General features: G+C 34.4%; 2 protein-coding genes and 1 long non-coding RNA gene across 11 annotated transcripts; 2 read left to right on the top strand and 1 right to left on the bottom strand.

Annotated features, from left to right (window-relative positions):
• Window positions 1-3,100: 3,100 nt before the first annotated feature.
• Window positions 3,101-7,762, top strand: LOC113335623. Of its 9 annotated transcripts, none has more exons than XR_003353429.1 (7): window positions 3,102-3,303; window positions 4,500-4,596; window positions 5,714-5,848; window positions 6,097-6,589; window positions 6,698-6,961; window positions 7,277-7,348; window positions 7,442-7,762. It is a non-coding gene; the product is annotated as an uncharacterized LOC113335623 (long non-coding RNA). The 9 variants fall into 9 exon arrangements; XR_003353428.1 differs by having other exon boundaries at window positions 3,103-3,303; window positions 7,281-7,348; XR_003353427.1 differs by having other exon boundaries at window positions 3,101-3,303; window positions 6,698-7,348; window positions 7,449-7,762.
• Window positions 7,763-12,666: 4,904 nt separating this feature from the next.
• On the bottom strand, window positions 12,667-14,527 carry LOC113335641 (codeine O-demethylase-like). The gene is made up of 4 exons (XM_026581666.1): window positions 14,195-14,527; window positions 13,826-14,073; window positions 13,235-13,559; window positions 12,667-13,138 (listed from the first exon to the last, which is right to left on the bottom strand). Exons 1-4 carry the CDS (start codon window positions 14,453-14,455, stop codon window positions 12,869-12,871), a joined length of 1,104 nt encoding a protein of 367 aa, XP_026437451.1. The 5' UTR covers window positions 14,456-14,527; the 3' UTR covers window positions 12,667-12,868.
• Window positions 14,528-14,886: 359 nt separating this feature from the next.
• Window positions 14,887-15,073, top strand: LOC113335642 (60S ribosomal protein L39-1-like). Its single transcript, XM_026581667.1, has one exon. It carries the CDS (start codon window positions 14,920-14,922, stop codon window positions 15,070-15,072), a length of 153 nt encoding a protein of 50 aa, XP_026437452.1. The 5' UTR covers window positions 14,887-14,919; the 3' UTR covers window position 15,073.
• Window positions 15,074-15,716: the final 643 nt, after the last annotated feature.

The raw sequence follows: 15,716 nt of genomic DNA, 5'->3' as shown, positions 1-15,716 counted from the left end.
ATGGATTATCACAAGATCGTCTTTAGAACTAACAACAGTCTAAAGATCCCTGTCGAAACTCTAAACCAGTTTGAGTGAATCTTATATCAGAAGAGAAGATTCTCAAGAATAAACAAACTAGGTGCAATCGGATTTCAACCACCGTTAGTCAACCAAATCAATGAAAACAAAAGATAAACCGCAATTATCTGGTTTCCCACCAACGGTACACACTAGAGATTCTCAATCCCAATGAAGACTTTAAACTGAGCGACCGTAAAAGATTTCTCCTAATTAGGTTACTCTCCTCTCCGAATAGGAGGCTACACCTGTAACAACAACAAAAGAGGAAGTATGTTGTTACGAAGGATTAGTTTACTAGAAAGGAAAACTACAAGTATTTATAGACAAGGAAGTTTGGACACCAAGGAATTTCCAAAACCGAAAATATTCTCAAGATACTCATTAAAGCACAAATTCGGTTTTCATAATTCTTGGAAATGCTCTGTTCAAAAATAATGATCGAAATCTCTCGGAAAATCTCATTAGTAAATGCACATTACTAATTCTGGAATTTTCCTACAAAATGAAATTAATAACCTTAATTAAAAGATTCTTTACTTATGTTTTGGATCTTGGGATTCTCTTCCCTTAGCCGTTAAGAAATATCTTTGAACAATTAAAGAAATAAACATTCATATCACGTGTTCAAAGTATGTCGACATCCTTACACATTAAACAAATATATTTTCGGTATCTCTAATATTTTTAGAATAATAGAAAATTCGAAAAGATATTTTTGGATAATTTTTTGTGTTAAAAACACAAAACGTGCTCGGATTTGATTGAGACTTTTTGTGGCCGACTGCACATGTTCAAAGGGTCGGTTCCCCCTTGTTGCACATGTCCATAGGATCAGTTCCCCACATATTTATGGTGTCTAACTTGTATGTGTTGCACATGTCCATAGGACCGGTTCACCTTTGCCTAAAAACGTGTTGCACATGTTCATAGGATCGGTTCTCCTTTGTTGCACCTCATACAAGGATTGATTCCCTTTTGTGATGTGTTGCACCTCTTACTAGGATCAGTTCCTCTTTACCCAGAGTCGGTCATACACAAATCACAAACTCGATCATACCATCTCAGGTGATTACTTAAGATCGGTTTCACTAATAAAAGTCACACCAATACATAAGTGAGGCCTTTGTGAACAGTTTTACCAAGAACACAAACAAGTCATGAGCGGTTATACTAAATCACACATATTGGATGTTCACAAGATATGCAATGAATAACAATCCCAATAACGCCTGGCGATTTATTTTTCGATTCATGAACAATTTTATGAACTTACTTCCTTAAAACACATGTAGAACATTGTTTCCTAGGATGAAATCCTCACCTTATACTCATACATAATAACAATAGCATTCAACCGATTATATCGATGTCTTATCTACAAAGTTTAACGGTTAAGCAATAAACCTCGTATTGTATTCCTTAATACTATAGTAAAACTTTTTTAAAATAATACTCGATAATATAATAGTCTCGCTAAAATAATAAAATTTTCCAGTCTTGACTCTGGCCCTTAGTGCTAGAATAATAAATTCGATAAAATTATAATATACTCCCTTTGTTTCGGAAAGACCGTCCTCTATTCCATTTTGGTATGTTTCAAAAATGTGTCCAGCTTCTGTTTATATATAGTCATATTTTTCCAATGAACTCTCTAACATACCCTTAAATTTTTTATATTCATAATTTCTATTTTAATGAGACCCAATCTAGAATATTAATGAAATCTGTATAATTAAGGAAAAAAATATATCCTCTTGAAGACAATATATGTATGGTTCCAAATTAAATTCTTTATTAAGGTTATACTCCAAAAGCATACAATCTTTATTGATACTGTTTCTATAAATCGATATGTTTTAGTTTCCTTTTTTTAATTTTCTATTTACAATTCCAATACAATTTTTGGTAGTTTTTACTACTGACATATTTATTGAAATAAATTAGGCAAGTAATTAAGGGTGGGAATGTAAACTACCATAGTCTCCTTAATATCTTGACAAAGTCAAACCGGACTGTCTTTTGGAAACGGAGGGAGTAATACATTTCGAAAGTTCCTCTTAAAATTAATAGGTCCCAATATTATATAAAATAATAATTTCATTAGAAAATAAAAAATAATTTTCATACACATTAAGTTTTCTCAAAATATGATTCAATGTTGGTTTGTTTTTCTCTGAAGTTCAAATCAAAAAAATAATAAGACATCCTAGTGATTTAGAAGCATGTATTGTTTGTGACTAAATTAAATTGTAAACTGTATGTTAACTACAAAAATTTTATGTATAAAAATATTTTTTCATGGAAATTAATAAGATTTTATTACGTTAAAAACAAATGCATGCCGTTTTAAAAATATTTTCGTTAATGTATTTTTATCTTTTTCTATATTTTCCACTTTTAAAAATATATTTCGGTATTTATCCCAAGATACTTTATTTTGATTTTTCTAATATGAAAATTCTCGTTTTTTCCAAAATTAAAAATAAAATTAAGAATTATTCTTTTAATTAATATGTTATTATTATATATATAAAATAATAAATTATTATTTTATCGATTAAGTAATAACTCTTTAAAATAATAGGATTTGGGGGGTTCTGAACCTATTATTTTATAGAAGTTTTACTGTATGTCTATCTAAAGTTCAAATATGTTTCGCAGTTATGTCAGGGAATGAAACAGTTCAAGTCAAATATCACTAACCTCAAGTGGAAGGATGATTGTTGTCGTTGTAGCTCCTTGCTTCTTCACATCTTCAAGACTTCGCAATACTTGTAATGTCTCATATCATAATACTTTCAAGCTAATTTATACGAAGTTGACTCTAGTACATAATCAAACGACTCTTAACATGAGTTTTGATTTACTAAAATATGACAACCAAACTTGACATACCAACGATTGGTGGGTTCAACCGAGCCATGCTCTAACAGATCTTATAACTGGAGCATTTGACAACTTCCAAAATTATTTTGTGATCGAAAAGCTGTATTCTGATAAATTTGAAAATACTATTGCGGTGGCGTGGCTTGAACGTGTGACCTTCAGGTTTTTACGTGCCCAATATTTAAACAAGACAGATTCTCGAAACCCTCCCATTTCAATTCTCTTTATCTATCTCTCTCCCGTAGAAACTTAGTTTCTCTAACTCTCTCTCTCTCTCGAACGAGAAAAATTCTCTGGGAAAACCACAATCCGAGGTTTTGAAAGATTCTTATCGTCAATTTCATTTGGATTCAGGTATGATTTGCCATGTTTCGTCGACTGTTTGGATTAGATTCAGGCGAGATTTGATTCCAAATCGAAGTTGAGATCTGATTCTAGGGTTTCCTTTTTAGTTTATATTTAGGTTTGCTTATATTTAAAACTTTTACACGCATGTTTGATTCTGATTTAGGTCGGTTACTTTTTTAATTTTAGTTGGTAGATTGGTTAGTTCATACAGATCGATTTGATCTTTGGAGAAGAGTTATTGTAAAATTTTGAGTTAGTTTGATAATTCTTTGATCTGAAATGTTAATTGGTAAGTAAAAGCTGTTCCCACTCATTCATACATGCAACTTGATTACACTCACCACTGTGACTTCAAACTTATGCTTGTTTTTTGCCACGAGTAAGCATTTTTTTTTTAATGCCAGTATCATCCGATCCCTGGTCTTTGTTTTAATTGTGGTTCTGATTGAATCTTAGGCGATGTACACTCCATTTTCACTGAGATGAAACTGATTCTAAATAGCATCTGAATTGAGCCACTTCTATGTTGAATTCTTAATGAAAATTGTGCCGAACAGAATCATGTATGTAATTGTTGTGTGACAAATATGAAGCAACAGTAAATGGCTTGAAAAAGTAGCTTGCAGTGGCCTGTCATGGATTTTTTTGGCCTTTTACCTCATTATAATATATGCATTTGGTGTATTATGATATTGTTCTGTGTATTATACGAGATTGTTTTGATTATGTCCTCAAAGTTGAGGATATGTATATACTGGTGCAACGTTTCTCCCCTGGGGTGTCACAATGGAATACACCAATCTTTTGTTGTTAAGTCCTATGTTTTTTCTGATATCATGTGCACTGAGACTCCAGAAAATCAAAAGCAGTTGTATTGAGTGTGAAGGTGTGATCAGGTCCATTTCTACATTACTTTTTTCGATAACAACAGGCCACTTAGTCTAGTCGCATTCTCAAAAAAAATTCCCCTAAAAGCAATGATCCACCGTGTTTTTAGAAGTAGGAAGATAAACTGTAATTAGACTCCTGCTTTAGAAATGCTTGGTGTCTCTTCTGCTTACATACAGCTTCCCTTGTAACCCATTTTCCACTTATTATGTCAATCCTTCCCATATGTTCTGCACTAGAAACCTTTCATGTTATTCAGCTTTCTGGTACAAGTCTTTGGCTTCTAATGTTTTTGAATTGCTGTATCTTTGTAGGAGTATATTGTGGTTGTTGTCATGGAAAGCATCAGCATCAAAACATGGATGATTTGGAGGCGTTTCTCGGCCAAAAGAGTAGTGAATTTGTGTCCTGGTATTACATTATTCCTCGAGTTTTTTTTAATAATCAATTAATTTTACAAAACCAGGTGTTTTGATGCATTTTTGTTCTTTGTTATTGATTTGATGTAGTCGTTGTCTGTTTCTGTTTAGACTAATTTGGGCTACTGAAATCGACAAAATGCATTAGCATCTATATTGTGCAGAATCAGTTACTTATTTAATGCACCCCTCCTAAGCTGAAACTGGCATGTACACGATTTCGTCAATAATAGCATTATGTGAAACGTACAAGAAAAACTTAGCATCTATATCGTGCGAATTTCCCTCGGATACAGAGTGTTGTAGTTGTAATGATTACCATACATATTTGTATTTGTCCTGTGGTAGAGAAACAGAAATGTTTGTTGCATTTTGCGGTTAAAGGAAAGGGTTCTAGTGTAGTGTGAGAGGTGATTTTTGGTGGACATGGGTACAGGGTTTAGACAGAGATGAGTGGAAAACTGCATTCATGATTCACACCTACAGCCTTAATTACAGTTGGATGTTGGTATGTAGCATCTGAAACTCAGTTCATTCCGTAGCATCCGAAACTCGCTAATACTATCATGGGCTGGGTTGTTGCTGATACTACAAACTGTGTTGTTGTATACGAAGATTTTTCATGTATGACTAACATCGAATGCTTATTTCTTCACAGGAAAACTCAAAGTGTCTTCGTAAAAGCATACCATTTCAAAGATACTAACTTTAGTGATAAAGCAGACCATTTACAATTCTCATCTTTTTTAACTTTTCAAATTTATGATTAGTCCAGTACCAATAGTAAATGCTTCTGTCTATTAATTTTTCTCTTTTGCAATAAAATCCAAAAGTAGTTGGTCATAAGTTAACACCTAACTACGGAAGTTGTTGGGAGAGCACAACAACATTGGCTATATGCATACTCATAATTCCTACATGTCTTCTGGCTTACATATGCTAAACTTTAATCTGGGTAATGTGTTACTTTTAACCTGGTGGCGACCGTCTCCGAGTACTCTGTTTTTAGCATGTAACCCACAAATTTGTTGATATAATTGTCAGGTTATCATTAGTGGTTTAATGATTTAATTTAGAATTTGTAGATTTAATTTGAGTTGGTTTTGCAGGTTTATCTCTTTTATCATGTGCTTTGATATCTGCTTCAGTTGATGCTTAACTGCATATTCGTCTAAAAATTGGATGCTTACTCCCAATATTTGCATATATAGGATGCGTTTTGTGGCTAAGCATGATATGAGGAGGTAATTCCTGCTACTTTTTATTCTTCTCTGTTTTATTACTGTTTCCTGGATTTGTAGTTTAGTGGTCTTAAGAAATTGTATGACTTCGACTCTCTTTCAAGGGGCTTCTATTGGTCCTCTTATTCAGATGGCTATGGATATTTCACGTAATTATAGATGCATAAGAATTGTTGTTTTTTGTTGTTGTGGGTATCTGTTAGTATATTCACCAGAGAGGAAATATTAATTTGTTGCTTTTGTTCTTCTAGATGATAGTTCATTGGCTCATATTAGGAGGTTAAAGCTATCACCATATTCCAAGGTATGCTGGTACTGGCTAGGAATGGTGAAGGATCAGTAGGTACTCTCGCAAATCTTGTATTTTCTGGTATTGGGGCAAGTCTATATGCCTCTGCCTCGTGACATTGTCACATTTGCTGTAACATATTTATCATTCAATCTGTTCTATGATTATGTGGTTACATTACATATGATCATAGGTAGGCATCAGTAAGAGTGACTCAACTTCGACAAATGATCATAGTTGTTGGCAAAGATCAGAAGACATGAATTATCCCCTTCCGTCGAAATGATCATTGATACTTTGTTTTCTACAGAACGGTGTAAAAATAAGGTCATCTTGATGTCTGCAAAGTAGAATGGAAAGAAAATGGTGCAGGGGGGAGCTTTAAAAGCTCTAGCACCAGTAGCTGATTAGTCACTAGTACCTTGTGGCATCTGCCTGACATTTTATATGCATCTGTAAGAGCAATTTTAAAAATGTTATGATGTTATACCTTATCCCAAAAATATTAGTTGAAATTGATGTTGGAATTATAAGCAGGGATTTGAACTAATCAGTTAAAACAGTGCAGGTGTATCTTACCTTTGAAGATGAAGGAGGTGCTCAAAGCAAGGGGATCGGGATAAAGCTTATGGATAGTCTCTATCAAACTGGATAAAGCTCGAGTTTCTTCCTTATGTCTTTTGATTGTAGGGGCTGTCTTCTAATTAGACAGTCTTTATATCTTTGGTGACACAAAGAACTTTGTTTCTGTTGGTGGCAGCATTACCGAAGTTCGAAGGTTCCATTCTAGTTTCCATACCGCACAGAGTGGTTTAACCTTGACCAAGGTAAACCATTGCTCCTGTGCTTTAATTTTTGTTATGCTTCTTGTTTTTCTTCTCTTCCCTCTTTTTATGGTTAATATGGTATATTCTTATTTTTACATATATTTGATTTGTCTGCATAGCTTAGGGTAAGAATTTTATGCTAGCTATTGAACAAGTACTAGGTTATTAGTTCTGGATGTTGGCCCTTGATTTCAAGGTACAGGGCATGTTTATGTACTCAATCCCTTGGAGAGGACATGACCCTAACATGGAAATTGTTCCAAGTAAGTTAGTCATTTTCGTTCGGATAGATAATACTTGTTTCTTGGTTGCTAGAAAGGCCAATTCTGCTTAGGGTACTTGCCTGTCTTTCTCTGTCTCAGCTCATCAATACGTCCAGCATTAGAGGTTTGTGTATGTCCCTATTGTCTATATCTATTTTATTCTGAATGGGGTCACTTGTACAAACTTGTTTTCGTGGTAACCAGGATTATTATTCAGCTTGCAGGGTTGTGAAAGCTTGCTGCAGAAGAAGGCATACAAAATACTTGTCTCGAGGTTGTCATGGATTGTGCAAGTCTCTGGCTTTGCAGCTTTAACATCATTCTCCAGTGTTAGTGGTTGACACTATTTGCTTGATCTTACTTGTAGTGCTTCAGGGAATAGTCTAAATGAGCTTGTTCTGATATTAAGGATCTGTGTTTTGGTACCCTTGATTTGAGTTAAACAAGTAGATTCTGCAGAAATGTGTATTTTTTTCTGTTTTCTTGTTCAGGAATGAATTTGGTTCAGACGACAATGGAATATATAGTTTTTCTATTAGCCTTTTCGATTTTGTTCATGTCAGTTTTGAATTACAGGTGCGGAAATGAAATAGAATATGTTGTTTGTATAGGTTAAATTTGGGTTGAAAACTTAGAGGAAACATCACAACTTAACCCTTGTCCTTTAGAAACCTTGCGTTTAGATCTCAACTTTTCAAAACTTTATGTTCTTTGGATAGGGTAAGATCACACTTTTCATTGCAGGAGAGTTGTTATATATAGATCACCCTTTTAATCATACTGGAAAAGATCACAGACAACCAATACTGAGATCACACTTTTTAAGTTTAACCATTTATGTTTTTGTTCTAATATAATCACTTGAAAATTGCATTTAAGATGATAGTTTGTGTGAGACAGCTATTCCCGTACCATTGATTGGATATAACACAGTATGCGTACTTGTATGCTAACTTTTGCAAGTTATTCCAAGTCTGGGAACCATAGTATGCATACAGGTTTGATAGTTGAAGTCCGGGAACTTAGTATGCATACCCGTATGTGTACCGACTTAACAGTTCAAGTCCGGGAATTCAACTGAGGTTGGTCATGTACGACAGTATGCATACTCGTTCGCATACTAGCGAACCTAGACCAAGTCCGGAACTCTAAGTATGCGTACCTGTTTGCATACTTTAGTGGAAACGGTTTGTTCATGAATAAATATATTTATATATTAAGGAAGGCAATCTTTTGCAAACCATGGCTATAATGTTCATGAATTGATTCAAGTGAATCAAAATCGATTTTGCTTCAATTGTGTCTTGTAAACTTCTTTGAGAATATAAACAATTGAAGAACTCCATAACTAGTTTCATTTGAGTCATTTGAAATAGTGGTGATTAAGATGAACAAGGTTGATATGAAAGTGTTCATATGGCTAACTTCGATTAACTATTGTTGAGTCAACCAAGTGTACACGTTTAGGTACGGTTACCCATATCTAAATGAAGGCACATTTCATTTGTGTATAACAAGTTAAGTTCGATCTAACGGTTGAAAGATATTAGCTTTAATCTAATCAGGTTTTTCATCTAACGGTGATTATTGAATTCTTTGTTGCCAAGGTAACATTGATTGCAAACCCTGATTGTTAGGAAAACCAATTGTTAGTTCAATTGCGCTCGGGGTGCCGATTTTTCATCTACGGGTGATTATTGAATTCTTTGTTACCAAGGTAACATTGATTGCAAACCCTGATTTGAAGACTATATAAGGGAAAAATCTAGCAATTACGAAACCTAATCCCCAAACCTCATGTGTGATACTAGTTGCAATTAGAGTCGATTCTCCTTTAACTTAGGTTTTTCCTAAAACCATTATATGTTGACGACTTGAAGACTTCATTGGGATTCTGAAGCCAGACCCTACTATTTTCTCCGTAGTTGAGTGTTCTGATCTTACTTTGTTCTATCGTGTTGAGTACTATTTTCTCTAAGATTTTATCGAGATTTAGTCTCCGATAGGTAAGATAAAAAGTAGTCACAAACATCTTCGTCTCATCGTTGGTGATTCCACAATATCTTGTTTCGCTTCCATACGATTAAGATTATTGTGAGGTGATTGATATTACTTGGCTGTTCTTCGGGAATATAATACAAGTGTATCAATTGGTTCCTGTCACCTTGGTTTATCAAAAGACGGAACAAAAACTCGTAGGTATTCTGTGGGAGACAGATTTATAAATTCAATAGACTTTTCTATGTGAGACAGATTTGTTTATCAAGTCTTCGACTTTGGGTCGTAGCAACTCTTAGTTTTGGGTGAGATCAGCTAGGGAATCAAGTGCGCAGAATCCGGCATGGTTCAAGAGGCGTAAGGAACGCGACTGTACCTTAATCAGTGTGACATTGGTTAGGGATCAAATATATTCCATCCAGAAGTTAATTGGTAGTAGGCTAGAGTCTGTAGCGGATTAATAAAGTGTGGTGTTCAAATCTGGACTAGGTCCCGGGATTTTTATACATTTGAGGTTTCCTCGTTAACAAATTTTTTGGTGTCTGTGTTATTTCTTTTCCACATTATATTTTTTATATAATTGAAATATCACAGGTTGCGCATAGTTCAATCAATTAGATAATCCAACCTTTAGTTGTTGATATAAATTGATTGACACTTAAACATTGGGTTTTGGTACCGTTCAAGTTATTTCTATATTATTGATCCGGCTCACAGATTCCTATCTGTTCAATTGCAGGTTGATTTGAGAAATAGATATATAATTTTTGGATGTATTTTCTTTGATTGAGTCTTACTGGCACCCTGATAATAACAATGGGATAAAAAAACCAATACCTAGAACCATACATAACAATATCCTGATCTAAACACTTATAAAATAAATTGTGATGCTTCATGGGTTTCTACTATTTTTAATGTTGGTTTTAGAATTGTAATTCTCAATTGGACAGGTACATTCAAGGGAGCAGAAATGGATGTTGCAAAACTGCATCTGCAGAACAAGCAGAAGCTTTAACTCTGCTTTATGCAGTCAAAAGGGCCATAAGAAGAAATATATCAAATCTGATCATTTAAGGGGATAATCAAGCAACAGTTTTGTATGTCTGGGGAAAAATAAATCTATCCAATGGCAATGCAATTCAATCTTAAATGAAGCATGGAGATTATTAGATCAGTTAATCTCTTTTTTGGGGTTCAATCTTAGACAGAAAAGAAAATGATGCAGCAGACTTAATGGCAAAAAAAGAAAAAATTTCTATCTCTACAACTTCTTTGGAAGAATCTGCACCAGCCTTTATAATTCCTAGAATTATTTATGGTTGTGTCAAATCTTATAATGTAACCTTCTTAAATAACGATGTCGTTGTAAGAACTGAACATGCTAATCCAGCAGCTTCAGTCATTGTCAGGACATCTCAACTGGAGATTGTCCAAGACGATTCTGAATCATATGATTAGATGTCTCTGGTTTTATTCTAGTAATATACCTCTCTTATTTTCGAAAAAAAAATAAAACTAATTATACATTTATAATGCAACCTTTTTCCAGTTAAAAATAAAGCTAATATATACATCTACAACAAATTCTTATCTTAGATAGTATCGACGGAATTCGTACGTATCGATTGAATCCATATGTATATATGGAATTCCGAATTAGTTTTGCGAATTTCCATCCCAATACAAATTATACGCGTAATTACAACTTACCAAATCATACAATCCGTATAATATTTTGCCACATCATCACTAAATTATCATTCTTTATTATATTTTTGACTTCTAAAACCCTACATACACCAATCTGATTATAATACCACCAACGAACATGTTATTTTTTCATTGTATTACACATATCATATGTATAGTTCATGTAAATTATTAAATCTTGATATTTCAAGATAGATTATGTTAAAAATGATCTTTTTACAGATTAATATTTGCTGAATTTTGTATGCAGAATTCATATCTCTAAAACGGATTATACAAGTACGTATGTCGTTCCGTATTACTGCCGATCACGAACTGTTAACTGGATTTTTGACCGAATTTGAATTTTATGAATCCGTATAATACTCGTATATATCCCGTTTAGAACATTTCCCGTACCCTCGTATCCCGTTTAGAACGTTTCCATTACCTCGACTAGCTAACTAGGATCTGGAAACTAACATGCGCAACTGTCAACTAAAATATATCCTGGCCGTGCTTATAACTTGTTAAATTGCAATGGTCTGCCGTGCCTGCCATCTAAAGGCTCGAGAATTCAAATACATGATCCACTTGTTGAGACAAATTAATACCAGGATTTCATAGGCATGATTACTCTGGAGCCGCCAGGAGCTTGTGTTTGTTATCATTTTCATATAAACTTATTATAGGGGCTCCAAGAAAAGAGTTTTGAGGGCTCCTAAGGATTCAAATATCCTACAATGAAGATAAGGTGACCTAATTCATAAGAAAAATACTAAAATGCCCTTAATCTATTAAATATTGAAACCTAAAACTAATTTGTTTTCATTCCTCTCCTTTAACTCTTCCATTTTCTTCTTTCCCATCACCTCCTCGCCTATTTTTTCGATTACTCTTCAATTCTCAAAATAATTCATTATCGATTAACACCACTTAATGCACCCGCAATGACTTCAATGAGGTAAAAATAAAAAACCCATCTTATTTCATTGGTTTTAATGCATGGATAGGCGTAATCGATCAAATTAGGTTCTTGAAAAAACAGTTTCAGAACCGCCTACGGTTGGGAAAATTTATACTTACTGAATTTGAACACGGTTTGGAAAATTTATATTTCCATAGGTTTAGCTGACTTTGCATACGGTGTGGTTTCCCAACCGTAAGTCGTCTACGGTTTGGAGTTCTTAAATTCCAAACCGTATATTCTGGGTCCTACGGTTTGAAAAAATCATACTTCCATACCGTAACTTCTAGCTATGGTTGGTTCGATTGAAGTTTCCTCACCTTAGGTTAGCTTACTGTTCGAATTTAGGGGTTTTCAAAACCAAAAATAAATTATTGGTTTTCGTAATTTTTTCTTTTTATGATCGCCATCTTCATCGCGACGGAGAAGAAGAAGAGATAAAGAATAATAATAGGGTTTTTTTATGATCATGATCTTCATCATGATTTATGACTGAAAAAATAAGGAGAAGATAATAGATTTAGCTTTTTGTATATGATCATCATCTTCATCATGATGAAATTATGATCGTCATCTTCATCATGATTTATGAATTAAAAGAGAAGGAGAGGATAATAAATTTAATTTTATAATTCATGGAGGGTATTTTAGTCATTACAAAAAATAGTTGGATATGGGGTTTTGTTGATTACTGTTTCATAACCTGATTTTGTTATCTTCTGAGCCTCAAAACCCAATGTTTGGAGCCCCTGTAACATCATTGTCAACAAGGAGCAGTATACGAAAACCAAATTATATTCATAAGAAAATTATACACGTTTAATGCAACAATAAAACACATATTATTCATTGTTTTGAGTTACACTTATAATTAGCTGGAGAGGCACCTCTGTGTAAATTTATTTCTTAGAAAAGAAAGATTGATATGACCCTTTTACTTAAGCAAAGTAACTTAAGTTATTTCAGTATGTACATCTGTGGCAGCAATTATGTAGCCTTATTGTCTTCATCACCTCCTATTCTCATGTAGTCAAGGTATGATTTTCCGTCGAGTGTACGTGCATAATGGTTCCTCAAATAATCCTCATAACCAACTGTTCGGAACAAGGAAGATGTCTCTTGTGTGATCATGCTAAATATCGGACCTATTTCCGACTTCATTTTAGGGTTCTGAAATGTTGCAACTGAGAGCCTCTCCTTTGTTGAATTTACTGTTACTCGATGCTCCACACTAGGGTACATCCCATTACTAATTATCTGTCAAATAAAAGAAAGAACTAATTAATAGTCTGGACAAACTTCTTCTGTACATGTCCTGGACTTGGATAATTCAATTATGTTAACTCTTTTTACCTCCAGAATGTCTCCAATATTCACTACGAAGGCATTGGGTAGAGCTTTTACGGGAACCCATATCTTTTCTTTTCTAATCTGCAATCCATCCACTTCGTTGAGTTGAAGGAGGATCGTTAAACCGCCAGCATCTGAATGTGGTGTTACGCCGATCACATGCTCCGGTTGTGGACAAGGAGGATAATAATTCATCCTCATTGTTTGTCTCCCTCCTTCAAACAAGTCTGCCATGACCCTAGTCTCGATTTGTAGAGCCTTTGCCATCAACTCAAGCAGAGTCAAGCCTAGTTTACTCAACTCCAATGAGTAGGATTCAATTGTCTCCCTGCATGAAGAGATGAGCTGTCTGGTTATGGAATCATTATACAACAGTACAACTTCAATGTTCTCTTATTTTAGGCGATACTTGATTAATGGTGTATGTTCTTAGTTTGAACGAAACCACATAACTTGAGAGAAACATCGATCACAACCCACCTCATCCCTCGGCTTGTTAGGCCTATTAGCACTATAATACAATGCAACAATGGGCAAGAACAATTTACGAAATGAAATCACATTTTTGGAATGCAAAAGAGGTGGTAAAATAACCTGAGAGGTAGTGGGAGTTTGGGAAATAGCCGAGGTTTCCTCATTTGTTGGGGAAGAGTGAGCATGAAAAACATATCTCCCCAGTCAAGCTTTTGTTCTTCTGAATGAACAAAGGCTTGTCCAAATCCTTCCAGATCTCCTTCTACCTGCCAAAATTTCATTTTCTCATCCATTGGGAGATTGAAGAAACCTTGAATTTCCGATTTCACTTTCTCTACCAATAAAATGTCAACTCCATGGTTTACCACCTACACCAAAATTCTAGTTACTTGCGTGCAATAACGATACTAATTTGTTAAAGTCAAGCTATATGACTATAAAAGAAAATTACTGTACACAATTATAGTTGGGAGTGTCATATATGTATACCTGAAAGAAACCCCATTCTCTGCAAGCGCAGTGAAGCCTTTCCAATTCTAAATCTCCAGTGATGGGTTGTGGAGACAGTAATTTCTGCAAATCGATAATAGGTACTGTTTGATCTATTATACACATACCAGAGACATCTGTCACCGGGTCCTGATCAGTGCGTATGTATCGAGCTGGGACTTCCGCAAGTGATTTCGCCAATTCCTGCACATTAGGTACAAACAAAGAACCACCTAGCTTCACTGATTTTGGTGTCTCCATGAATTCCCAAATAGCTTGCTAATCAGATTGAGAAAACTCTTTTTTTCTCTATATCAGAATATGAACTCAGTCGCAGACTCTCTCTAATGATTTGCCTATCTTTAGTTTTGGTTTACTTATTTAGTTACCAATCGTCTTTTCCATATTTTTTGATTAAACAAATAAACTAATTTTTTTATTGACAACTACTTCATATCTGCACATTACATCGACTATAATACAAGAATTGGTATATTTCAGCTGTCAGCATGTTACACGCCTTTAAAAAAAATAAAAGAATAAAAACTCTGCAAAAACAGATAACTCGACCATCATCCATCCACAGGACCGAACACCAGCAGGGGAAAATGCCGTGATAAGTCACATGGGTTAGCATTTTGTATGGATCCTGCGTGTCTCCTATCAATTTTGCATCTTGATTCTCACTTTGCTTCTTCCTCAGCGGCCGCACCAAAGCAGCGAAAATGCCTTCCCACAAGTCATTTATGATCAAGAAGAAGCTCGCTAAGAAGATGAGACAAAACAGACCTATGCCTAATTGGATCCGTATGAGAACTGATAACACCATCAGGTACAATGCTAAGCGCAGGCACTGGCGCAGAACCAAGCTAGGGTAAGGTAGAGGCAGTTCTTTACTTCACCTCTTGTTATTTGAAGGATATCGTATGGTGGTGGGGTTATGGATGATGTTTTAGTTTACTTTAGGATCTAGTGTTTTTTTTTTTTTTTTGATGGAAGATGGTAGAAATGGAGATAAAATGGATTATCTTCCCCCTTAAAGGTTTAGACAAATAAAGCTCTCATATTAAACGGTGATGAAATCCTCGCTTCCTATTGGCGATATGGTTAGGACACTTGGCATAACTATATTGGTGGTAAATAATTAAAATTTGATTACAATTTGAATACATCAAATACTTAACTGTCCGTTAGTAACGGTGCTAAAAAAAATAGGTAAACAATACTTATGTTAGAATTTAAGCTTAAATTATTTAATTACACCGTGTTTACACCTATACTTAAGTGTACTTTAGTAAGGGTGGACAAAACTCACTTCCAAACCGTTAAATAAATAAACTAAAAAAAAAAACGTGAATTCTTAATAAGTGAAACTCTTAAAAATGAAATCCTGTTAAAAAAGGAAATTGTTGACACCAAAAAGAAAATCGTTTCAAATAAAAAAAAAGACGTGAATTATTAAAACGTGAAACTCTTAAAAACCAAAGCCTATTAAAAAAAGAAAATCGTTGACACCAAAAAA

Source organism: Papaver somniferum, unplaced genomic scaffold, assembly GCF_003573695.1.
Source record: "Papaver somniferum cultivar HN1 unplaced genomic scaffold, ASM357369v1 unplaced-scaffold_15, whole genome shotgun sequence".
Lineage (NCBI taxonomy): Eukaryota > Viridiplantae > Streptophyta > Magnoliopsida > Ranunculales > Papaveraceae > Papaver > Papaver somniferum.
The sequence above is the reverse complement of the archived record's forward strand: the minus strand, read 5'-3'. Positions and strand labels throughout refer to the sequence as shown.

Coding starts and splice junctions, on each gene's coding strand:
- LOC113335641 (XM_026581666.1), bottom strand. CDS start 14,455: ATGGAGACACCAAAATCAGTGAAGCTAGGTGGTTCTTTGTTTGTACCT. Junction 13,560..13,825: donor AAACTCCCACTACCTCTCAG/GTTATTTTACCA, acceptor CTCTTCATGCAG/GGAGACAATTGAATCCTACT. Junction 13,139..13,234: donor ATATTGGAGACATTCTGGAG/GTAAAAAGAGTT, acceptor TTTATTTGACAG/ATAATTAGTAATGGGATGTA.
- LOC113335642 (XM_026581667.1), top strand. CDS start 14,920: ATGCCTTCCCACAAGTCATTTATGATCAAGAAGAAGCTCGCTAAGAAG.